Below are 27564 nucleotides of genomic sequence, written 5' to 3'. Positions count from 1 at the left end.
TCCTGGTGAGTCTGGCTAAAGGTTCATCAATCTTATTTATTTTTTCAAACAACCATAACTTGGTTTTATTGATCTTTGCATTTTTTTACTGTTGTGTCATTAATTTCTGCTCTGATCTTTATTATTTCCTTCCTTCTACTTCCTCAGGCCTTTTCTTGCTGTTATCCTGCTAATTCTTTTAGTTTATGTGTTAGTTGGTTTAGTAGAGGTTAGTCTTGTTTCTTGAGGTATGCCTATAATGCTATGAAGTTTCCTCTCAGGACTGCTTTCACTATTTTTCATACATTCTGTGGTGTTGTCTGTTTATTTTCTTTTTTTTTCCATGAAGTGCTTGATTTCTTCCTTGATCTCATTGCTAACCCATTCATTGTTTAATAACATGCTATTTAGCCTCCATGTGTTTGAATATTTTTGAGTTTTTTTATAGTGGTTGATTTCTAGTTTCATGGCATTGGTATCTGAGAAGATGCTTGATATGATTTCAGTCTTCTTGAACTTTTTGAGCCTTGTTTTGTTCCCTAACATGTGGTCTGTTTTTGAGAATGTTCCATGTACACTTGAGAAGAATATGTATTCTGCTACTTTGGGATAAAATGTTCTGTAAAATTCAGTTAGATCCATTAGAACTAGTGTGTCATTTAAGGTCTGTTTCCCTGTTGATTTTTTGTCTTTATGATCTGTCCAGTGATGACGGTGGTGTGTTAAAGTCCCCCACTATGATTGTGTTGCTATTGATCTCCCCCTTAAATTGCATCAAGAAATTTTTTATATATTTAGATGCTCCTATATTGGGTGTATATATATTGATAAGGGTTATTTCCTCCTGTTGGCCCTTTAGTATTATGTAGTGACCATCTTTGTCCCTTGTTATGTTCTTTATTTTGAAGTCTATTTTGTCAGGAATAAGTATTGCTACTCCTACATTTTTCTTTTCTATTTGCATGGAATATTTTTTTCCATCCCTTCACTTTCAGCCTGTGTAAATGTTTTGCTGTCGGGTGGGTCTCTTTTAGACATCATATTTATGGATGCTATTTTCTTATCCATTCAGCTACCCTATATCTTTTTATTGGATCATTTATTCTATTTACATTTAAGGTTATTATTTATTTAAGGTATTTTTTATTAATTTTTGTTAATTGAATTTATTAAGATGAACTTGTTTAATAAAATTATATAGGTTTTAGGTATATAATTCTATAATCATCAAATGTATATCATATTGTGGGTTCACCATCCGAATTCTAGTCTTCTTGATCACTATTTATCCCCTCTTCTACCTCCCCCCAGTCCCCTTATTTTTTCACTAAAAATTGTCTATACACTAACTTGCATTCTTTAATGAGGAAAGATAAGGAGCTTAATATTGGTTGCATGTCCATTCTTACTTGCTTAATCTATATAACTGGCAACTTTACTTTCTTAATCATTCTAAATTTTTTTTGTAATTTGGAGTATCACCAAGATGTTTCTAAGTATATACCATTGTTTTTATTATTTCAATCAAAGGATTTCTCTGTCTACAGACCCAACATTTTCTTAGAATAAGAAAAATTTACTTGCTGTTTATGAATCATTTGTGTGCATTTTCACCATCTGTTTTTTATTTTTTTCTTAAATATAATCTATTTACATGGTAAGTCTTCTGCATCTTTCCCCAAATCTCCAGGATTTTCCCTCATGAAGTAAATATCTTTGTGTGTGTTTGTGATGTATTTACTCTCCTTGATGTTTTAGGAAATTTATAATTATAGAACATTTTATCTTTGAATAAAGATGAAAATAGTTTTTAAATTTCAAAAATAATATTTTACATTTATTTTCCAGAAAGTCTTTGTAATTCTATAGTTGTCTCCCCCAAAAACAAGTCTCTTCTTTGTAAGTTCTAGTTAAAATTCTCATATGAGACTTCCAATTCCAATTTAATCAGACTTGAAGAGTTTCTTAGATGCAATAGATAAATCTTAATGATGTCTATGAACTAGGATGAGAAAATTACATCTTATTTTTATAAATTCTAAACTGAATATATAATTTCCTTCAAATATGAACATAGGCTAAAAAAATAGTTTTGTTAGCAATTCTTATGTGTTTGTCAATAGTAGAAATCATAGATGTTTTACTGTCATATCATTGTTTTACCATGTATCTGATTTATTTATATGTTGAACATTACTTTAAAATTAGTCTAATTACCTGCCAGTAGATCTTTTTATTTAATGCACTAATAGAGAAGCATATATGTTTACCACTTCACAATTTTATTTTAAAATATATTTAAATACATTTTTTATTGTAATAGTGTGCATTTATGTTTAAAAATATTCTTTCTAAAGGATCCACAGACTGCTTCAGGTTTCTGAAGGAGTCTGTGGCACATGAAAATTTAAGAACCCCTGATGAGAGTCATATGTATTTAATGATGGCTGGTTGCTTTTGAGCTTTTTTATAATTATTTTCTGGATTAAGGTTTCCTTACATATCAGACCAAACTCTTAGTATCTTTAAAAATTCAGCACTCAGAGCAGTGAAAGGCACAAAAGCCTTTGCTCCTATAGATCAGCTGTGAAAATACTTATACATCATTAGCCCTAAGCTAAGAAGAGAGGCAGTTCCTTTTTCTGCACAAGTAGAATTTTGACTTCAGTTTAGTCATTCCAGGCAATAGTTTGGGCCTAAAATAATAAATTTGAGTTTTCTGGGGTAATATTGTAACCTAACCATTCATTCATCCATTCATTTGTCCATTCATTCATTCATTCATTCATTCATTGACATAGCAACCACTTGGTTTTGTTCATTGTGCCTGTATATGTGTTTGTGTGTGTGAGAGTTTATTTTGAGTTTTAAATAACTGATAAATGTATTTTAAAATATAATTCTAAGTTGAATCTTTCTTATGTTAGTTTGAATTAGGAAGTCAGTCTGATGTATAAGAGAGGTAAATTTGATATTTATAATCCTGAGTTTTTTTTAAATGTAGGTTTTGATACATTAGATAAACAACATTAAAATTAAAAGAAAATGAAATAATTCAATAAATTTTTACTGAAGCACTTGATAAAAGTCTCAAATATTCTATTATTGTGCTATCAAGCAGAGTATAACAAAGATTTTTGAATCATGAAAATTTCATGTTACAGGGATATTCTTTCTCATATAACAGAGATAATAAGAGAGTTAAACAAGGTAATACAGCCAATTAAGGGTAAAACTAGATTATATCATAAACCTAGTTAGTCTTAAAAATTTATGACACACCATATAATATGTAAATAAATTTATTTTACTCAATTTATACAATTCACTCTAATAAATGTTTAATTTAAGAAAGCAAGCACTCTTCAACTGAGTGAATGTTACTCCAGCTGAATTTCTCTCCTAAATTTTTTCTATATTTGGGTAAAATAGCACACTCTAAATTTAAAATATATGCACCAGAATGGTGCTGAGTCACTTCAAGGTAAATAATTTGGATTAATTCTGAGAAAAATAATCAGTCTATGAGTTAATATATTCCTTGTGTATGCCAGTCATTTTTAATGCTATGTGACATGAAAATAATTCAATTATGGTAAGATTGAGAAAAATACATTGAATAAATATTCATTCATACAGTCTGGGCAGAATAAAAGACAGAACAATTTTCCAGTTACACAATATAAAACCAGGAACATTTATTTGGCTTCAGGATCCTATTTTAATTGCCTCTTCTACTTAGTTGTAGTTTACTGAGTGAAATAAATATGTAATTTAATTACTGGAAATTTTTAAAAATAGTTGGGTGTGTGTTGTTTGTTTATTAGTGATGCTAGTGTATATTTTTATGCATATCTGTTTGCCTGGGTGTAAAGTTTTATTTATGTCTGTAGATTTTACTTCTGTTAAAATAAGTATAGTGTGATTTTTATCTACAGAGGGTTATAGTGAAGACATTCTCATCTGTCCTTAAATGTACTAAGTGAAAAATTTGAAAATCAAAATTTTCTATCAAAAGTATTTTTTAATAGTAAGCACCTATTGTAACTTCTTTCTTTCTTTTAATGTTAAAATGTGTTCTTCACTTGTGAGATTGGAGCATCAAAAGGAAAGAGGAAAAGTTGCATATCAAAGATACTGAATAAAGCAAATGAGGGAGATTAAGGTAGGAAATACACTGGTTTTAAAATGAAACATGAAAAGAGGGAGAAAGCTCATTTTCTGGGTTTTCTAAATGTTTCTGAGGTCACATGCCTTTTGTTTTGGACTTACTTGGATTTCTGAATAGATATTAAAGTTGGCAATTGACTGAAAAATTTATCAGCTGCAAGAGCTTAGCAAACAGGACTCCATGAGTTGCAGCATTTTTCTGCCCTCTTAATGGCTTCAATACTGCCCATCTTCCAGGGCATGAGGTGGTTTGAGATGGAACTCTCACCTACAAGTTTAGTAAGAAGTGCCCCTTTATCAACCCTTATTCGTAGCCATCCAAGAAACAGGGAAAGAGGAAGGGTAATTTGCCCTAAATGGATTTGAGACTTATCTGAAAGTATCTTTTTAGTGCTAGAGCTGGCAAATTGCCATTAGAATCTTCTGCAATATAACTTTAGATTTTTTAGTTTTGTTAATGTTCAGATTTTTTCTCCCATACAAGTGGACACTGAACTACAAGACATCCTGGGCATCTGGACTGTACCCTCTCAAATTCTCTGACACTTTTGAATTGAATTATTATACTCCATGCTTCTGCTTTCCCTCTCTCTGTCTGCCTATTTGACAGAGTGTAATCACATTTCCATTGCTACAACTCTACTTCAGACTGCACTAGTTACCAGGAGTCTTTATCTGCCTCCAGCCATTCTAATTTTTAATTCATTTATCAAAATATGGTAGCATAATGCTAATACTTAAGAATTATCTTATTACACTTCCGTCTAAATTCTTCTATGACTCCACCAAAGTCTACAGATAATGCTATTCAAAACTTTCTCTAATCTTTATCTAATCTACATTGAGGTATTTTATAATTATTTACCTTTATATGGCTTATAGATTTTCTATGAATCTATTTTTTTATATTTTCTTCTTGTTGCTGTCATTTTCCTATATCACTTTTGTATATCCCTACTAGTTCCAGCCAAGCTTAAATGTAAACTCTTCCTCAAGTTATTTTCTAATTCTACCTAGAAAATATAATCTCACCTCTCTAAATCAATTTCCCTTTTGCTTTCTTCATACTCTCTCTAGGGAATTCACTAAGTTCTTATGCTAAAGTTCATTTGTATAATATTATACTATGTTGCCTATGTTGTGTATGAGTGTGTGTGTATGTGTGTGTGTGTGTGTGTGTGTGTAAGAGAGAGAGAGAGAGAGAGAGGGCGAGAGAGAGAGAGAGAGAGAGAGATTTTATGCTCCTTGAGGGCAGAAAGCACATTTTTAACACATAGGACATTTTCTTGCATATTGCTGTATCTTGTAATTATTTGTTTATTAAATGAAAGACATTCATGGGACTTGATTTATTATGTTATAAGACTTAGTGAATTTTTTTTCATATTTTGTTTGAGTAGCTGCAAATCTGTAAACCTAAGACATTTACCTGGAATAAACTAAATGTACCAGTCATCTAGGGAGAAAAATGGAGACTTTTTGTCTATATAAGCTCCAAAAATCATTTGCTTATATGTGAAAGATTGTAACATTAGGACTATCTAAAAGGAGAGCCAGAGAAAGCAAATTAAAACAGGGTAGTTGGTGGGGATATGGGAGTGATATTTTAATTTTTCTTGAGAAAGATCAGTTCTTAAGAACAAAAACTGAAGTGTCTATTTATCCTACATTGTTTCACCTTCTTTGAATCTTTTTGCCATCTGAGTTTGATTCAGTTACTAAAAGGACAGCCCAGAACGCTGATTCCATGACTTCACCTTATAGAAATGACAATCACCTGCACATGCAGTAAAAATTAATGGATTATAGTGTGGACCACACACTACCTGCTAAGGACTTTACCTAAGTGGTAAAATAATACCAGCTCAAATATTCTAACATTTCCAAAAGAACTGTTTGTTTTTAATTTATCTTTATTGTTGAAAGTATTACAGATGTCCTCCCTTTTTCCCAATTGACCCCTTCTACCGTGCACTCCTCACTCCCCAGGACTTCACCACACTATTGTTTATATCCGTGAGTTATGCATATATGCATATAAGTTCTTTGGTTAATTTCTTCCCACCTACTCCTGCCTTCTCTCTGAAATCCATCAGTCTGTTCCATGCTCCTATGTCTCCGGATCTGTTTGAATTGGCAGTTTTTTGCTCACAATATTGTTAAAGAATGTAAAATGCTGCAAAATACCAAATTCTTGTTAACACTGAAAAAAGTTATAGTTAGCAAATAATTCTTATGTTATGTGGTCTATAGTAGATTCTTACAGTTAATATTTTATTTTAACTCTACTAATGCATTGTAGGGAGTATAAAGCAGTAAAACTACCCTGAGATTTCAGCAAGTACAGTTTTCCTCCACCTTACTCACAGGGATACCTTGCGAGACCCCCAGTGGATGCCTGAAACAACAGATAGTACAAACCCCATATATATACTATGTTTTTCCCATATATATTTAACCATATATAGGAAAAACATAGCATATATGTTTTCATATATTATAATAAAATTTAATTTATAAATGCAATACCTATGATAATGTTTAATTTATAAATTAGGCATGTAAGAGATTAAAAATAATAACTAATAATAAAATAGAAAAATTATAACAATATACTATAATCAAAGTTATGTGAATGTGATCTCTCTCTGTCAAAATACCTCATTATTATGTTTATACAGTGTGGATATGCTAGACAAAGGAATGATTCACTACCCTGGCAGGAGAGAACAGGATGGCATGAATTTTCACCACACTACTCATGACATCACTTAATTAAAATTTATGAATTTTTTCCCAGGAATTTATTATTTAATATTTTCACACCACACTTGACTGTGGATAACCAAAACTATGAAAAATGAAACTGCAGATAAACAGAAATTACTGTACCTGGAAAATTTTCAGAATGATTAAAATATGTCATATATCAGATATGACATTAAAAAACACTTGTTTTTTTATTTTTCAAACTATTTCACACAGTATCTATTATAGTTTGAATTTATAGTAATTTAGTAAATATTTGAACTAATTTACTGGAGAGATATGGGAAATGTGTGTTTTCTGTCACAATGGCAGTCATCCCTTTGAGGATATAGACTGTTTCATCTTTATTTTTCTCAATTATGAGAGCCTAACACAGTGCCAGACAACAGATTCAATTAATATTTGTTGATTGAAGTTGAACATATTATTGAATTACAAAGATTTTTAAGTCATGGTAGTATTTTAAGAAAATAAGTTTTTTGAAAAAGTAGTGGAGGGAAAGAACTGAAGACATTTTTTTTTTCATTATTTAGAATTGTTTATATTTTATATTAATAACTTTTATAAAACCTAGTGGCCCCTTTTTATTTACTAAGGGTTTCATTCTATTAGCTGCTTAAGCATAAAGCCTTTTATTCCTTTTATTGTGATAAGCAATTAATGGTAAAGACAACATATGATTTATTGTAAGAGCAACAAGAAACACTACAATAATTAAAATTATGTAATTTCAAAAAAATTATTGACCAATAAATTATTATTGAATATATTTGTGGTCCTATATAATATAACTATTTAACAATTATTTTTAAAAATTGAAGTTCTTATAAAAATAAAATTAGAAATGTTTAATTATTAAATATTATAAACTCACAATGATTTATTTAGAATTAAAAATCATAAGCAGAATATTCTTGGTATATTCTCATATTTTAGTCAATTATTTATTTATATCTCTAATATGACACTCACCTTTTCTCTGAAAAATGAATGCTTTTTTAAAAAATTTATTGTTGACATTACAGATATCCTCTATTCTCCCCTTTTACCAACCTCAACCCAGCCCCCACACCTATCTCTCTGTCCATCACCACACTGTTGCCTGTGTTCATATGCTATGCATATATGTTCTTTAGTTGATCTCTTCACTTTCTTTCATCCAGTATCCACTACCACTCTCCCCTCTGACATCTGTCAGTCTGTTCCATGTATCTATGCCGCTGGTTCTATTTTGTTTGCCAGTTTATTTTATTCATTATATTCCACATATAAGTGAGATCATATGGTATTTGTCTTTCTCTGGCTGGCTTATTTCACTCAGAATGATAATCTGTAGCAGGTCCATCCATGCTGTTACAAAAGATAAGAAATCCTTCTTCTTTATAACTGTGTAGTATTCCATTGTGTAAATGTACCATAGCTTTTTATCCATTCCTCTACTGATGGACACTTGGGCTGTTTTCAGATCTTGGCTATTATAAATAATGCTACAATGTACACAGGGTTAGGTATATTCTTTTGATTTAGTGTTTAGAATTTCTTTGGATATATTCCAAGAAATGGAATTGCTGGGTCATAAGGCAGTTCCATTTTTAATTTTTCAAGGAAACTCCATACTGTTTTCCACAGTGGCGTAACCAGTCTGCATTCCCATGAACAGTACACGATGGTTTCTTTTTCTCCACATCATTGCCAACACTTGTTTGTTGGTTTAATAATGGTAGCAATTCTGGCAGGAGTGTGGTGAAATGTCATTGTGGTTTTAATGTACATCTCTCAGATAACTAGTGACATTGAGCATCTATTCATTTGTCTATTGGCCATCTTTATGTCTTCTTTGAAGAAGTGTCTATTCGGGTCCTTGGCCTATTTTTTTTTATTTGAATTGTTATTTTGGTGTTGAATTTTATAAGTTCTTTATATATTTTGGAAATTAACCCCTTATCAGGCATATCATTGGCAAATATATTCTCTCATACAGTCGGTTCCCTTTTTATTTTGTTGCTGGATTCCTTAGCTGTGCAGAAGCTTTTTAGGTTTATAAGCTTTTTAATTTTTTCCTTTGTTTCCCTTGCTCTAGGACATACATTGGCAAAAATATTGCTGTGTCTGAGATTTTACTACATATATTTTCTTCTAGGATTTTTATGGTTTTCTGACTTACATTTAAGTCTTTTATCCATTTTAAGTTTACTTTTATATATGGTGAAATCTGGTGGTCTTGTTTCAGTTTTTTGCAGGTACCTGTTCCATTTTCCAAATACCATTTATTAAAGAGAATGTCTTTACTCCATTGTATGCTCTTAATTCCTTTGTCTAATGTAATTGACCATAAAGATGTGGGTTGATTTCTTGTATCTACATTCTGTTCCTTTGAAGTATTTGCCTGTTCATATGCCAGTATCAGGCTGTTTTGATTACAATGGCCTTGTAGTATTATCTCATCATGTATAATGATACTTCCAACTTTGTTCTTTCTTAAGATTGCTGATGCTATTCGGAGTCTTTTGATTCTATATAAATCGTTTTGGGGGTATTTGTTCTAGTTCTGTGAAATATGACATTGGTATTTTAATAGGAATTGTGTTGAATCTATAAGTTGCTTTGGGTAGTATGAACATTTTAATGATGTTAATTCTTCCAATTCATGAACACAGTATATGCTTCTCCTTACATGTATCTTCCTCAGTTTTTTTCTTCAATGTTATACAATTTTCTGAGTATAGGTCTTTTACCTACTAAGTTAAATTTATTCCTAGGTACCTTAATTTTTGTTGCATTAGTAACTGGGATTGTTTTCTTAGTTTTTTTTTTCTGATAGTTCATTGTTGGTGTATAAAAATTGCCACCAATTTCTGAACATTAATTTTGTATCTTGCTACATTGATGAATTCATTTATTAGATCTAGTGGTTTTTTGATGGAGTCTTTAGAATTTTCTATGTACAATGTCATGTAATCTGTGAATAATGACAGTTTTACTTTCTCCTTTGCAATTTTGATGACCTTTATTTCTTCTTCTTTTCTGAATGCTCTGGCTTGGACTTTCAGTATTATGTTCAATACGAGTGGTAAAAGCAGACATCCATGTCTTGCTCCTGATCTTAAGGGAAATGATTTTAGTTTTTGCCCATTGAGTATGATGTTAGCTGTAAGTTTTTCATATATGACCATTATTATATGGAAGAATGGTCCCTCTATTCAAACTTTTCTGAGAGTTTTTATCATAAATGTGTGCTGGAATTTATTGAATGTTTTTTCTATATCTATTGATAAGAATATGTGATTTTTAAGTTTCATTTTGTTTCTGTGATGTATCACATTTTTTAAATTTGTGAATATAATACCAACCTTGAATCCCTAGAATAAATCCCACTTTAAGCATGATGTAAGATCTTTTTAATATATTGCTAGATCTGATTTGCTAATATTTTATTGAGGATTTTAGCATATATGTTCATTAGGGATATTGGCCTATAATTTTCTTTCTTTGTAATATCTTTGTAATGCTTTTGAAATTAGGATAATCTGGCCTTGTAAAAATGTCTTGGAAGTCTATTTTTCTCTTAAATATTTTGGAACAGTTTGAAGAGAATAAGTGTTCATTTTTCTTTGAATGTTAGGTAAAATTTGCCTGTGAAGCCATCTAGTCCAGGACTTTTGTTTGCTGAAAGCTTTGTGCTTACTGCTTCAATTTCATTAGTTGTTATTGACCTATTCAGGATTTCTGATTCTTCCTGATTGAATTTTGGAAAATTCTGTTTCTAGAAATTTGTCCATTTCACCCAGGTTGTCTAATTTGTTAGCATATAATTGTATCATTTTATTATAATCCTTTGTATTACTGTGGAGTCAGTTGTTACTTCTCCTCTTTCATTTCTCATTTTATTTATTTGGATCCTCTCTCTTTTTTTCTTGATGAGTCTGGTTATAGGTTCATCAATCTTGTTTATCTTTTCAAAGAACCAACTCTTGGTTTCAATGATCTTTTGTATTATATTTTTAGTCTCTAGGTCATTTATTTCCACTCTGATCTTTATTATTTTCTTCCTTCTGCTTACTCTGGGTTTTTCTTGTTCTTTCTCTAGGCATTTTAGGTGAAGGGTTCGATTGAGATTTTTCTTGTTTCTTGGGCTATGCCTGTAATGCTATGAGCTTTCCCTCTCAGAACTGCTTTTGCTGTGTCCTATAGATTTTGGGTTGTTTTGTGTTCAAAATGTATGCTTTTCATTATGGTCATCTTATAAAGTTTTCCATAAAATTTCCTATAAATTTTTCAAAGTTACATTTTATAGTTAATGAATTGTTGACACTTTTAACAACAGAAATCCTGATGAAATTATATTGAATCCAGAAAACCCCATTAAATTACATCTGTCTGTGACTTAAATCTACATTTATTTTAGGTACTTACTTATGGTTTTGTTTTTCCGTAAATGTCTGCCACAGAAAATACTTGGAGAATAGTTAAAAATATTCTCTTATTCAGTTTTGTTTAATGAATTTCTTTCTCTTTGTAGTAGATATATAACAAAATTATTAATTAATATTATCTTTAAAATGAAAGATTACTTAAAAATAATGAGGTATGTATTAACCCTATTTAAATGTAACCTACTATCTCAAAAGGCAGTATGGTTTCCCTAATAAGCACATTTTAAATATCAGGGTTGTTACTATTTTTACAAACTGATTGCATATATTTCAAATAGATAATTTCATCATTTTAACTTTTATATGGTGTTTCTTATAAAACAAATGGATATTCTAAATGGACAGATGAAATAAAAACATGTAGGTTTAATTATTCACATATAAAGCCTACACCTCTACTAAAGAATAATGTAATTGAAGCTTCATATCAGTATTGGTGTTTTCTGCATGGTTGTTTTACTTTTGATACTATTGTGGTTTCCTTTATATTTTAGCAGCATATTTTAATGTGAAATGTGTCATTATTTTTTCTGCCATGCCTGCTTAACTTGCCCTTATGTAGCTTTGATTTTCACAGATGCCAGTATGACTTTTTGCCAGGAGGAAGAAATATTAAACCAAAAATTGTACAGCAGCATGGTGTAATGCAAGACATATAGACTTGAGTGTCAAACAAGTGGACTCAGGTTCAAAGGGCAGGCCTTCCACTTACTTTCTGAGGGATCACATCTATAATATGTGAATAATTAATGGGGAGGTTTAATGTGCCTAGCAGGTGATTACTAAATAGTGCTTATTTCTAGAGTATAACCTAAAAGGAAATTATGCATAGACACACTAGTGACCTGATTTACTAGGAAGCATTTGTTTATTTTTAATAAAAACAATGATATTAACAATGGAGCATCCCTTGTCATCTGGAAAATATACCAAGGAATAGATCAAAACAGAAAGCATGAGGCTAGACCTCTTTTGTTCTGCTGCCACCTTTAATCATTAGTTGGATGTTAGGAATGCAAAAGACAAAACACAAAAACAACAACAAAACTAAAGAATTGAAATACTTCTATTACAGAGGAAATCTTGGTTTTAAAACAAATCATTAACTATTTTTTAATGTAATTCTTGATTATTTAGGGAGTCAACATCTCTGGGAAAGAAAAACAAAGATTGTCAGAAAATAAGTTGGGAGCAAGAAGGGCTATAATCAAATAGAGAGTTTCCATAGTCACTTATTTAAGATTCCTAAAAAAGTGTAATTCAGATTAAAGAAAGAATAACATGTAGGACCATTATTTTTTTCTGTAATTTTCTCTTGCATTTTTGGGAAAAACAACCATATCTCTCCTGCATAAACAGGCAAAAAATTGTGAACCCTGATTAACACTTTATGGCATGCTGTTTGAAATTCACAGGCTTGAACAATAAATATTCATCTTTTTCCTTTTTTTCCTAGGTGCCTCCCATACTCCTTGATAAGCAGTTCTCTGAATTCACTCCGGACATTACACCAATCATTTTGGCAGCCCACACAAATAATTATGAGATAATAAAACTTTTAGTTCAGAAAGGAGTCTCAGTGCCCAGACCTCATGAGGTCCGCTGTAACTGTGTTGAATGCATCTCCAGTTCAGATGTGGATAGCCTCCGCCACTCACGCTCCAGACTCAACATCTATAAGGCCTTGGCAAGCCCCTCTCTCATTGCATTGTCAAGTGAAGATCCTTTTCTCACAGCCTTTCAGTTAAGTTGGGAGCTTCAGGAATTGAGCAAAGTGGAAAATGAATTCAAGTCAGAGTATGAGGAACTGTCACGACAGTGCAAACAATTTGCTAAGGACCTACTGGATCAGACAAGAAGCTCCAGAGAACTAGAAATCATTCTTAATTATCGAGATGACAGTAGTCTCATAGAAGAACAAAGTGGAAATGATCTTGCAAGACTAAAATTGGCCATTAAGTACCGTCAAAAAGAGGTGAGTGTTGCCATACTTTATCCATCAAAATGCCATAAAATTTAATCACAGTGCAGTAAACTGATACTACAAAATTAGGTATGAGCATTTTCATTCTTTCTTTTTATTTTATTTTATTTTTTCCATCACCCTTTATCCCCTCTATGTATGAGCATTTCCTTTTTTTAAAATTTAATTTAATTTAATTTTTTTATCACCATTTATCCCCTCTATGCATGAGCATTTTCTATTTAACTGTAAGTAGATGATGTTTATTGTTTGATTGATATTTATTTGTCAGATTAATAATTATGTAAGACATTGAAGAATGATAAATGATTTCATAATTGATGATGGTTTTGGTATCTCTATTAGAATGGACACATTTACTTCGGCATAATTTTAAAAACCCATAAATTTTAGAATTTTCAGACTGAGAGTTCTGGTTCTCTCATTTACACCTTGTTACTTTAGATAGTCACACAGATCTCCCTGAGCTTCTCTTTTCCCATCTACTTAATGAACTTTAAACGTATAACATTTGATTATATATGTATTTATCTATATAAAGGATGTCCCTCACAGATTTATAGGAAATGTAAAATGTGTGGATATATGTGAAGGCTCTTAGTGAATTATAAGGTATTACATTAATAAAATACATTATTAGAAGTTATTAATAAAGGAAAAGTCTTTGGTCCAACAGTAGATAAAATACTAAAACTTTTCTAAAGTCTGGTTAAGTTTCTTGATTTTTTTAGGAATAAGAAGTTAAGAAAGTTAATAGTAGGAGAGTAATAAATTTCTCATGAAAAATTTCATGGATTTGAATTATAAAATAAGGAAATTCATATCTATTACACTTATTACCCACCATAATTGTGTTTTTGTTTCCATCACTGTTTGAGTTGTGAGTTCTCCAAAACCTGTTTACTTCTATCTTCAGAAAATTGGTTCTCTGTTCAATTTTTAATTACAGTAATTATTTATTCCAGAACAACAATTTGAAAAAAAATCTATATAAGATGAAAAGGAAAGAAAAAGAAAATGAGATTTCTGAATTTTAAAAAAATGTATTTGATTCCTTTTGAACTTAGCTTTGAATTAGCCCTGGCTGCTTTGTCTATTGTTACTTACTAAATATTTATAATTCATGATACCTGAACATGCTTCCTCTAGTTTCTCTTGTAGTTTTTTTAGTCATTTGTCAGGGGAACCTGAACTTAGTTGAAAGGAGCTTTGCCTAACAAGGAAAGAAGCAACTTCTTTTGTGTGCATTGCATGTGATTCTAAAAACACATACGCTACTTTGAACTGTTTCAAAAATATTAATTCATTTTCATAGGTTCATGTGTTTAGGTCTCAGGGATCTGATCATTTAAAGGGGTTAGAATCATTTGAATATACAACTATAAGAAACTGATGACAAACTTCATTTGATTAAAGATTTTAAAGTTTAAAAAATATGAAAGTTAAAAGTAATCCCATGCATTAGAACTGATAAAATGAGGTAAAATATTGATGTGGCCTCAGAATTTGGGCCAGGCCTTCTTAAATATATATTATTAACACAATATTATGTTTTACTTTATTTAGTTTTGGGGGAGAATGGGAATTTAAGGATTGACACAATGATTACAGAGGTCTTCTCTTATGATATATCTATTCAGTTTTGATATTATCCTATAAGTGATGAGTGTAATAAAATTCCCAGAATGCTCTATCCATGAAATAAAACAAAGAATACAGTAGCAGCCAGCTGTGCCCAGTTGTTTCACTTTTGTTCTCACTGATAACTACAGTGATTTTGATCCTGATATCATAACTGATTTAACATTATCTTTGGCCAATATGACTTTTGTGAAGGCACTGAAAAAACCACTCTGATTCTTTTACCATACCCTCATAATGAAATACTACAGTGATATTTAATCAACTGAAGCTGCCAAATTCTTGTCAAGAGTTGTCCAAAACAAAACATTTAATATGAATTTCTTACATATAACATGTTAATATTTTTATCAAATATGTTTACATTATTATTGAAAAGTTACTTTTATACATTTCATTCATTTATTTCCTCTTTCACTAACTCTTTGAACATTTATTTTACAAAACACATTCCAGGCAACATGCAAGGCACTAAGGACTCAATGGTGGCATGGCTCTGCCCATGTACAGCTTTTAGTCTATTATGAAGAGGCAATTAAATATTAAATATATACTGTTCTCTGTTTTGTTTCTGAACAACTAAAAAGATCATTCTTACTAACCAGGTATGTGATATTAAAGAAATTATCCTTTGAGTTTATACTTTCTCTTCTTTATTTTTAATTATTTATGTTTTTCTAGAAGTATTTATTTATTTATTTTTATTTGTTGTTTATGTTTGTTTAAAATATTACAATGTCCCTTTTTCTCCCCAATGACCCATTTTACCCCATGCTATCCCCCGTCCCAGTCCCTCTCCCCACCATTGTCTGTTACCTTGGGTTGTACATATATGCATATAAATACTTTGGTTAATCTCTCCACCTCCAACCAGCATCCCTCCTCCATCCCTCTGACATTCGTCAGTCTGATCTATGCTTCCATGTCATTGAGTCTATTCTGTTTAACAGTTTATTAAGTTCTTTAGATTCCACATATAAGCGAGATCATATGATGTTTGTCTTTTTCTGCCTGGCTTATTTCACTTAGCATAATATTCTCCAGGTCCATCTATACTGTCCCAAAAAGTACAAGATCCTTCTTCTTACAGCTGCATAGTATTCCATGGTTTATATGTCCCACAGCTTTTTTATCCACTTATCTACTGATGGGCACTTGGGCTGTTTCCAGATCTTAGCTATTGTAAATTATGCTGCTATGAATATAGGGCTGCATATATTCTTTCTGATTAGTATTTCAGGATTCTTAGGATATGTTCCTAGAAGTGGGATCACTGGGTCAAAGGGCAGGTCAATTGTTAATGTTTTGAGGAACCTCCATACTGTTTTCCATAGTGGTTGCACCAGTCTGCATTCCCACCAGCAGTGTACTAGGGTTCCCCTTTCTCCACATCCTCACCAGCACATGTCATATGTTGATCTGTTGATGGTAGACATTCTTACAGATGTGAGGTGATACCTCATTGTGGTTTCAATTTGCATCTCTCTGATGATTAGTGACTGTGAGCATTTTCTCATATGTCTCTTGGCCATCTGTATGTCCTCTTTGGAGAAGTGTCTATTCAGGTCCTTTGCCCAATTTTTAATTGGAGTTTTTGTCTTCCTCTTGCTGAGTAGTATGAGTCCTTTGTATACTTTGGAAATTAGCCCCTTATCAGATACATCATTGGGAAATATGTTTTCCCAGACCAAGAGGTTCCTTTGTATTTTGTGGCTGTTTTCTTTGGCTGTGCAGAAGCTTTTTAGTTTGTTGTAGTCCCATATGTTTATTTTTTCTTTCATTTCTTTTGCCCTAGGACATATATCAGTGAAAATTCCACTACATGGGATGTCTGTGACTTTATTGCCTGTTTTCTTCCAGAATTTTTATGGTTTTGTGACTTACATTAATTTTTGTGTATGGTGAAAGTTGGTGGTCTAGTTTCATTTTTTTGCATGTAACTGTCCAGTTTTCCCAGCACCACTTATTGAAGAGACTGTATTTACTCCATTGTATGCTCTTGCCTCCTTTTTCAAATATTAACCTAGCATAATGATGTAGGTCTATTTCTGGGTCTATGTTCTGTTCCATTAATCTATATGTCTGTTGTTGTACCAATGCCAGGCTATTTTGATAACAATGGCTTTGTAGTATAGTTTGATATCTGGTAAAGTGACTCCACCCACTTTGTTCTTTTTTCTCTTGATGGCTGCAGCTCTTTTGGGTATATTTTGGTTCTGTATAATTTTTTGAAATGTTTGTTTTAGATCTGTGAATTATGCTGTTGGTATTTTAGTAGGAATTTCATTGAATTTATAAATTGATTTGGGTAGTATGGACATTTTAATGATATTAATTCTTCCAATTCATGAGCATGGTGTATTCTTCCACTTGTTCATATCTTCCTCTATTTCTTTTTTTAGTGTCCCGTAGTTTTCTGGGTACAGGTATTTTACATCGTTGGTTAAGTTTATACCTAGGTATCTTATTTTTTTAGTAGCAATGGTAAATAGAATTGTTTTTTTAGTTTCTCTCTCTGAAAGTTTGTTGTTAGTGTTTAAGGATGCCATTGATTTCCAGATGTTGATTTTGCATCTGGTCCCCTTCCCAAATTCGTTTATCAAATCTAGTAGTACTTTGGTGGAGTCTTTAGGGTTTTCTATGTACAATATCATGTCATCTGCAACTAATGACAGTTTTACTTCCTCCCTTCCAGTTTGGATACCTTTTATGTTTCCTTCCTTGCTGATGGCTGTGGCAAGGACTTCCAGTACTATGTTGAATAAGAGTGGTGAAAGTGATCATCCCTTTCTTGTTCCTGATTTAGGGGAAATGGTTTTAGTTTTTGACCATTGAGTACGATGTTGACTGTAGGTTTGTCATATATAGCCTTTATTATATTGAGGTATGATCCCTCTAGTCCCACTTTACTGAGAGTTTTTATCAGAAATGGGTACTGGCTTTTGTCTAATGCTTTTTCTGCATCTATTGATATGGTCATGAATTTTGTCCTTCATTTTGTTTATATGATTTGTCACATTTATAGATTTGCAGAGGTTATACCAGCCTTGCATCCCCAGAATAAATCCCACTTGGTCGTTGTGTATGATCTTTTTAATGTATTGCTGGATCCAGTCTCCTAGTATTTTAGTGAGGATTTTAGCATCTTTGTTCATCAGGGATGTTCGCCTGTAATTTTCTTTCTCTGTAGTGTCTTTATCTGGCTTGGGGGTTAGGATGATTCTGGCCTCATAAAGAGTTTGGGAATTTTCCCTCCTCTTGAATTTTCTGGAATTGTTTGAATAGAATAGCTGTTAATTCTTCTTTGAATGTTTGGTAAAACTCTCTTGTAAACCTGTCTTGTTCAGGACTTTTGTTTGCTGCGAGTTTATTGATTACTGCTTCAATTTCATTAGTTGTTATTGGCCTATTCAGGTTTTCTCCCTCTTCCTGATTCAGCTTTGGAAGGTTGTATGCTTCTAGGAATTTGTCCATTTCACCCATGTCATCCAACTTGTTGGCAGGTAGTTCCTCATAGTATTTTCTTACAGTCATTTGTATTTCTGTTGGGTCAGTTGTTATATCCCCTCTTTCTTTTCTGATTGTATTTATTTGTGTTCTCTCTCTTTGTTTCTTGGTGAGTCTGGCTAAAGGTGCATCAATCTTATTTATCTTTTCAAAGAACCAGCTCTTGGTTTCATTGATTTTTTTTGTATTGTTTTTTTAGTCTCTATGTCATTAATTTCTGCTCTGATATTTATTATTTCCTTCATTCTCCATCCTTGGGGCTTTTCTTGCTGTTCTCATTCTACTTCTTTTAGTTATTGTTTCAGATGGTTCATTAGATCTTTTTCTTGTTTCTTGACATAAGTCTGTAATGCTATGAATTTTCCTCTGAGGACTGCTTTCGCTGTGGCCCATAGATTTTGGGTTTTTGTCTGTTCATTTTCATTTATTTCCATGAATTGTTTGATTTCTTCCCTGATCTCTTTGGTAACCCATTTGTTGTTTAATTGCATGCTATTCAGCTTCCATGTGTTTGAATATTTTTTAGTTTTTTTTTTATAGTGGTTGCTTTCTAGTTATATGGCATTGGGATCCAAGAAGATGCTTCATATGATTTCAGTCTTCTTGTATTTGTAGAGACTTGCCTTGTGCCCTAGTGTGTGATCTGTTTTAGGGAATGTTCCATGTTGACTTGAGAGGAATGTGTATTCTGCTGTTTTGGAATGAAATATTCTGTAAATGTCAATTAAATCCATTAGGTCTAATGAATCATTTTAGGTCTGTGTTTTCTGTTGATTTTTTTTCTTGGTGGTCTGTCTAGTGCTGACAGTGGGGTGTTAAAGTCTTCCACTATGATTGTCTTGCTGTCAATCTCCCCCTATGAGTCAACCAAGAAATTTTTATATATTTAGGTGTTCCTATATTAGGTGAAAAAAATGTTTATTAGGATTATTTCCTCCAGTTGGATTGATCCCTTTAGTATTATGTAGTAACTGTCTTTGTCCCTTGTTATAGTCTTCATTTTGAAGCCTATTTTGTCAGAAATAAGAATTGCTACTCAGGTTTCTTTTCCTACATTTATTTGCATGGAATATTTATTCCATCCCTTCACTTTTAGCCTTTGTGGAACTTTTGCTCTCAGGTGGATCTCTTGTAGACAGCCGATATATGGGTCCTGTTTTCTTATCCATTCACATATTCTATATCTCTTGATTAGACCATTTATTCCATTTACATTTAAGCTTGCTATTGGTATGAACTTATTTAATGCCATTTTTAATCTTTATGCTGATGTACCTTTCACTATTTCTTCTTTTTCTTAGAGCAGTCCTTTTAGCATTTCTTGCAATGCTAGTTTGGTGGTACTGAACCCCTTTAGCTTTTTTTTTTTTTTTTGTCTGAAAAGCTCTTTATTTCATCTTCAATTTTAAAGGATAGCCTTACTGGATAAAGCAATGTTGGTTGCATGTTCTTGGTTTTCATTACTTTGGGAACTTCATGCCACTCCCTTCTGGACTGAAGAGTTTCTCTTGAGAAAGCGGCTGTCAGCCTTTTGGGGATTCCCTTGTAGGTCACTGCTTGTCTCTCTCTTGCAGACCTTAATATTTTCTCTTTGTCCTTGACATTTGCCATTTTAATTATGATGTGTCTTGGAGTGGGTCTCTTTGGGTCCCTGTTGTTTGGAGACCTCTGTGCTTCTGCTTCCTGCACTTGTGTGGCTTTCTCCCTTGCCAGCATAAGCAAGTTTTCTGTCAATATTTTCTCCACCAAGTTCTCTATCCCTTGGTCTCTTTCCTCCCCCTTTGGTACTCCTATAATGTGAATATTTTTTTGCTTCATTTTTGTCCAAAGCTCCTTTAGACTTTCCTTATGCTTTTTAAGTGTTATTTCTGCTGCTATGATTGAGTGATATTTTTCTACCTTGTCTTCTAAGTCACTTATTCTATTGTCTGCTTCATTGAGCCTGCTTTTAATTGTTTCCAGTGTGTTTTTGTTATCACATACAGCATCCTTTATCTCTGTCTGATTTTTGTTTATGTTATATATATATTTTTTTATGTTTTCACTGAGGTCTTCGATCTTATCATCTAGTGTCTTATTAAGTTCCTTGAACATAAAAGTTTTTTTTTAAAATCAATACTCTGAACTCTGTTTCTGATAACTTGCTTAACGCCATATCATCAAAGTCTTTTTCTGGCAATTTTTCCTTTTCTTTAATTTGGGAGTTTCTTTGTTCCCCATTTTGGTAGGTCTTAGTGTTTGTATCTATATATTAGATATGTTTGTTGTCTCTCAGTCTTGTGGGTTGGGATTTTGTATTGTGAGACCAGTGGAACACAGAGGTGTGTTTTCCTTATACTTCTGAGCTCTTTGCTCTGGGCATGCTCCTTGTGAGCATGTCCCTTTTGTGGGTTTTTTTGGTTTTCCTGATGTGGTTGGGTCTAGAGTATTGTTCACCAGTCCTTCGGACTCTCCTCTCAGGTTGACTAACTGTGTGACTCTGCTCTGACCTCGTTGTGTATGCTGTTGTATGGGTGCTGGCAGGTCAGGACAATACCCAATTAAACTTCCAGGAAACAAGGAGTATCTTACAAAGTATCTTGACAGTCACAGTGAAAACAACCCAAGTCAAAATAGAACTGTGAGAGTGAAGGGAGAACACAAATTTTAGAGAAAAAATTAAACAAAACAAAAAAACCAAAACGATGCTCAATAAAAGGAAGGAAAAAGGAAAGCTTAGAGAGAAAGAAGTATGTTGTTATTAATAGTGATGAAAATTTAGAAAATAATAATAATAAACTAAAATATAAAAAATAGAGAAGCCTCTGGGAGATTATAACACAGAGAAAAGATTCTGAAAGAATGGCCAGCAAACAATTAAGTGAGAGAATGTGAATAGAATAATAGTTGAAAATGATTAATTAAAAATTCAGTAAAGAGAATAAGAGAAACTAACATCATAGAGTCTGGTAAGAGAGGGGGGTGTAGAAAAAGGGAGGCCCTCTGAAGCCCGTGCTGGGCTTGATTTCCCGCTACTCACAAAATGTAAATTCAGGTATGTTTCTCTGGTTTTTCCAAGCTGGCTACATAGAATTTTGGGATTAAATCGAGTCTGTGACTGGGTCGGGGGCACTCTTCTGCTTCTCGCAGTATCACCATCTTCCCTCCTCTGCTTTCTCTTCTTTAAAATGGACTGACAGGGATGTCTACTTTCACCACTCTCATTCAACATTGTATTGGAAGTCCTCGCCACAGCCAGTAGACAGGAAGAAAACATAAAAGGTATCCAAATTGGAAGGGAGGAAGTAAAACTGTATTATTTGCAGATGACATGATATTGTACATAGAAAACCCTAAAGACTCCACCAAAGTACTACTAGATTTGATAAATGCATTTGGCAAGGTAGCTGAATACAAAATCAACATATGGAAATCAGTGGCATTCTTTTACATCAACAATCAACTTTCAGAAAGAGAAACTAAAAAAACAATACCATTTACCATTGCAACTAAAAAATAAGATTCTTAGGAATACAATTAACCTAGGATGTAAAACACCTGTACGTGTAAAAGCATGGGACACTGAAAAAAGTAATAGAAGAAGATACAAACAACTTGAAGAACATACCATGCTCATGGCTTGGAAGAATTAATATCATTAAAATGTCCATAATACCCAAAGCACTCTATAGATTCAGGGCAATTCCTATTAAATTACCAACAGCATATTTCACAGATCTAGAACAAACATTTTGAAAATTTATATGGAACCAAAAAAGACCCCAAATAGCTGCAGCCCTCTTGAGAAAACAGGAGAGAGTGGGAAGGATCACTTTCCCAGATACCAAAATTTACTATAAAGCCATTGTAATCAAAAGAGCCTGGTATTGCTATAACACCAGACATATAGATCAGTGGAACAGAATAGAGACCCCAGAAATAAACCCAAACCATTATGGCCAGTTAATATTTCACAAAGGAGGCAAGAACATTCAATGGCGAAAAGACAGCCTCTTCAATAAATGGTGCTGGAAAAATTGGACAGCTACATGCAAAAAAAATGAAATTAGACCACCAACTTTCACCATACACAAAAATTAACTCAAAATGGATAAAAGACTTAAATGTAAGTTGTGAAATTATAAAAATCCTGGAAGAAAACAGGCAGTAAAGTCACAGACATCTCACATAGTGGAATTTTCACTGATACATCTAGTGCAAGAGAAACAAAAGAAAAAATAAACTTATGGGACTACAGCAATCTAAAAAGCTGCTGCACATCAAACGAAAGCACCCTCAAAATACGAAGAAACCCCACAGCCTGGGAAAACATATTTGCTAAAGATGTATATGATAAGAGGCTAATTTCCGAAGTGTACAAAGAACTCATACTACTCAGCATGAGGAAGATAAACAATCTAATTAAAAAATGGGCAAAGGACCTAAATAGACACTTCTCCAAAGAGGACATACGGATTGCCAAGAGACATATGAGAAAATGCTCAAAGTGGTTAATCATCAGAGAGATACAAATTGAAATGACAATGTGATATCACTTCACACCTGTCAGAATGGCTACCATCAACAAATCAACATATGACATGTGCTGGCAAGGATGTGGAGAAAGGGGATCCAGGTACACTACTGTTAAGAATGCAGACTGGTGCAGCCACTATGGAAAACAGTATAAAGTTTCCTCAAAAAATTAAAAATGGAACTGTCTTTTGACCTAGTGATCCCACTTCTAGGAATATACCATAAGAATCCTGAACCACTAATCAGAAAGAATATATGCACCCCTATGGTTATAGCAGCACAATTTACAATTGCTAAGATCTGGAATCAGCCCAAGTGCCCATCAGTAGATGAGTGGATAAAAAAGCTGTGGGATATATACACCATAGAATACCATGCAGCTCTAAAGAGGAAGGATCTCATATTTTTTGGGATAGTATGGATGGACCTGGAGAATATTATGCTAAATGAAATAAGCCAGGCAGAGAAAGACAAACATCACATGATCTTACTTATATGTGGAGTCTAAAGAACTTAATAAACTGATGAACAGAATAGATTCAATGACATGGAAGCATAGATGAGACTGACGAATGTCAGAGGGATGGAGGAGGGCTGGAGGGTGGAGGGGGAGAGAGTAACCAAAGAATTTATGTGCATATATACACAACCCAAGGACATGGACAGTGGTGGGGAGAGGGACTGGGGAGGGGGAAGGAACGGGGTGGAACAGGTCATTGGGGAGAAAAAGGGACATCTGTAATATTTTAAACAATAATAAAATTTTTAAAAAACCAACAATAAAGGAAAACAATTATAACAATATATTGTAATGAAAGTTATGTGGATGTGTGTTCTTTCTATATATATAGGTATATAGATATCTCTATATATCTGTCCCAAAGGGTACGAGATCCTTCTTCTTTACAACTGAATGGAATTACATGGCATAAATGTCCACAGCTTTTTTATCCACTCATCTACTGATGTTCACTTGATCTGTTTTCAGATCTTAGCTATTGTAAATTGTGCTGCTATGAACATAGGGATGCATATATTCTTTCTGAATAGTGTTTGAGGATTATTAGGATACATTCCTAGAAGTGGGATCACTAGGTCAAATGGCAGTTCCATTTTTAATTTTTTGAGGAACCTCCATTCCCTCCATTCCTGCTCCAGCCTACATTCCCACCAGCAGTGTACCAGTGTTCCCCTTTCTCCACATCCTTGCCAGCACATGTCATTGGTTGACTTATTGATTGTAGCCATTCTGACAGGTGTGAAGTGATAACTCACTGTTATTTGAATTTGTATCTCTCTGATGATTAGTGATGTTGAGCATTTTTAAATATGTCTCTTGGCCATCTGTCATATTTGAAGAAGTGTCTATTCAGGTCCTTCACCCATTTTTTAATTGGATTATCTTCCTTAGGTTGAACTGTATGATTTCTTTGTACACTTTGGAAATTATCTCCTTATCAGATTCATCCTTAGCAAATATGTTCTCCCATACTGTGGGTTCCTTTGTATTTTGAGGCTGATTTCTTTTGCTGTGCAGAAGCTTTTTAGCTTGAATGTAGTCCCATTTGTTTATGTTTTCTTATGTTTCCCTTGCTCTAGGAGATGTATTGGTGAAAAATCCACTACGTGAGATGTCTGTGACTTTACTGCTTATGTTTTCTTTCAGGATTTTTATGGTTTCATGACTTACATTTAAGTCTTTTATCTATTTTGAATTTGTTCTTGTATATGGTGTAGGTTGTTGATCTAATTTCAGTTTTTTGCATTTACCTGTCCAATTTTCCCACCACCATTTATTGAAGAGACTGTCTTTACTCCATTGTATGTGCTTGCTTCCTTTTCAAATATTAACTGACCATAATGGTTAGGTCTACTTCTGGAGTCTCTGTTCTGTTCCATTTATCTATATGTCTGTTGTTGCACCAATACCAGGCTGTTTAGATTACAATGGCTTTGTAGTATACTTTGATACTCAGAAATCAATAATTACAACTCTGTTCTTCTTTCTCAAGATTTCTGCCACTATTTGGGGTCGTCTTTCATTCTATTTAAATTTTTGGAATATTTTTTCTAGGTCTGTGAAATATGCTGTTGGTATTTGAATAGGAATTCCATTGTATCTATAGATTACAGTGTCCTGTAGTTTTCCATGTACAGTTCTTTTACATCCTTGGTTAATTTTATTCCATGGCATCTTTTTTGTTGTTGTTGCAATGGTAAGTGGTATTTTTATTTTAGTTTCTTTTTCTGAGCATTCATTGTTGGGGGATAAAAATGCTGTCAATTTTTAGATGATAATTTTGTATCCTTCTACCTTGCCAAATTCATTGATCATATCTAGTAGTACTTTGGTGGAGTTTTTAGGGTTTTCTATGTATAATACCCTGTCATCAGCAAAAAATGACAGTTTTACTTCCTCCTTTCCAGTTTGGATATCATTTATGTTTTCTTTCTGACTGATGGCTGCGGCAAGGACTTCCAATATAATGTTGAATAGGAGTGGTGAAAGTGGACAATCCTGTCCTCTTTCTGTTTGTAAGGGAAATGGCTTTAGTTTTTTACCATTGAGTATAATGTTGGCTGTAGGTTGGTCATATATAGCCTTAATTATGTTGAAGTATGTTTCCTCTATTCCCACTTTGCTGAGTGTTTTTATCAGAAATGGGTGCTGGATTTTGTCAAATGCTTTTTCTGCATCTATTGATATGATCATATGATTGTTTTCCTTCATTTTGTTTATGTGATGTATCAGATTTATTGATTTGCATTTTATACCAGCCTTGCATCCCCAGAATAAATCCCACTTTGTTGTGGTGTATGATCTTTTTAATGTATTGCTGGACTGAGTTTGCTAGTATTTGTTGAGGATTTTAGCATCTATTTTCATCAGGGACATTGGATTGTAGTTTTCTTTCTTTGTAGTGTCTTTACCTGATTTTGGGTTTAGGATGATGCTGGCCTCATAAAAAGAGCTTCAAAGTTTTCCTCTCGAATATTCTGGAATAATTTGAGTAGAATAGGTGTTAATTCTTCTTTGAATGTCTGGTAAAACTCTCCTGGAAATCCATCTGGTGCAGGACTTTTGTTTACTGGGAGGTTTTTTTTTGTTACTGCTTCAATTTCTTTAGTTATTTTTGGCCTATTCAGGTTTTCTGATTTTTCCTGATTCAGCTTTGGAAGATTGTATGTCTCTAGGAATTCATCCATTTTACCCAGGTTGTCCCGTTTGTTGGCATATAGTTGCTCATAGTATGTTCTTTGAATCCTTTGTATTGCTGTTGGGGTAGTTGTTATGTCACCAATTACATTTCTTATTTTATTTATTTGGGTCCTCTCTCTTTGTTTCTTGGTGAGTCTAGCTAAATGTTTATCAGTCTTTTTTATCTTTTCAAAGAACCAGATCTTGGTTTCATTGATATTTGCATTGTTTTTTAGTTTCTATGTCATGAATTTCTGCTCTTATATTTTTTATTTCCTCCCTTCTACTTCCTTGGGGCTTTTTTTGCTGTTCTCTTTCTAATTCTTTAGTTGTGTTAGATGGTTTAGTAGAGCTTTTTCTTGTTTTTTGAGATATGCCTGTAATTCTATGAAGTTTCCTCTCATTACTGCTTTCAATGTTTCTAATAGATTTGGGGTTGTTGTCTGTTCATTTTTGTCTTTTTCCAGGAAGTGTTTGATTTTTTCCTTGATCTCATTGGTAACCTATTCATTAATAACATACTATTTAGCCTCCATGTGTTTAAATATTTTTTTGTTTTTTTATTGCGGTTGATTTCTAGTTTCATGGCATTGCAATCCGAGATGATACTTTATATGATTTCAAACTTCTTGAACTTGTAGAGACTTGCTTTGTGCCATAACATGTGGTATATTTTTGAAAATGTTCCATGTGCACTTGAGAAGAATGTGTATTCTGCTGCTTTGAGATGAAATGATCCCTAAAAGTCTATTAAATCCATTAGATCCATTGTATCATTTAAAGTCTTCATTTTCCTGTTGATTTTTTGTCTTGATGATCTGTCCAGTGATGACAGTGGGATGTTAAAATTCCCCACTATGATTGTTTTGCTGTTGATGTCCCCCTTAAAGTCCAACAAAAATATTTTATATGTTAAGGTGCTCCTGTATTGGGTGCATATATATTGATAAGGGTTACTTCCTCCTGTTGGATCAATTCCTTTAATGTAGTGACCATCTTTGTCTCCTGTTATGGTGTTTATTTTGAAGTCTACATTCTCAGAAATAAGTATTGCTACAACACCTTTTTTTCTTTTCTATTTGCATGGAATATTTTTTCCATCCTTTCACTCTCAGCCTGTGTGAATCTTTTGCTCTGAGGTGGGTTTCTTGTACACAGTAAATATATGCGCCCTGTTTTCTTATCCATTCAGTTATCCTGTGTTTTTTGATTGGAGAAGTTAGTCCATTTACATTTAACGTTATTATTGATATATTCTTATTTAATGCCATTTTTCCCTTTATGGCTATGTACTTTTCAATATTTCTTCCTCTTAATGCAGTCCATTTAGCATTTCTTGCAATACTGGTTTGGTGGTGAACTCCTTT

At 32.9% G+C, this 27564-nt stretch overlaps 1 protein-coding gene across 1 annotated transcript in view; it reads left to right on the top strand.

Moving 5' to 3' along the window:
• TRPC4 (transient receptor potential cation channel subfamily C member 4) overlaps positions 1–27564 on the top strand; it is a 342201-nt gene that overhangs the window by 116100 nt on the left and 198537 nt on the right. The window contains exon 3 of the mRNA XM_081128497.1: positions 12808–13326. Within this exon, the coding sequence (XP_080984623.1) occupies positions 12808–13326 (519 nt within the window). The remainder of the gene's footprint in view (positions 1–12807; positions 13327–27564) is intronic.

The sequence above is a fragment of the Miniopterus schreibersii genome, assembly GCF_964146895.1.
Source record: "Miniopterus schreibersii genome assembly, chromosome: 2".
NCBI classification, from domain to species: Eukaryota; Metazoa; Chordata; class Mammalia; order Chiroptera; family Miniopteridae; genus Miniopterus; species Miniopterus schreibersii.
Note: the sequence above shows the minus strand (reverse complement) of the source record. Positions and strands in the feature narration are given on the sequence as shown.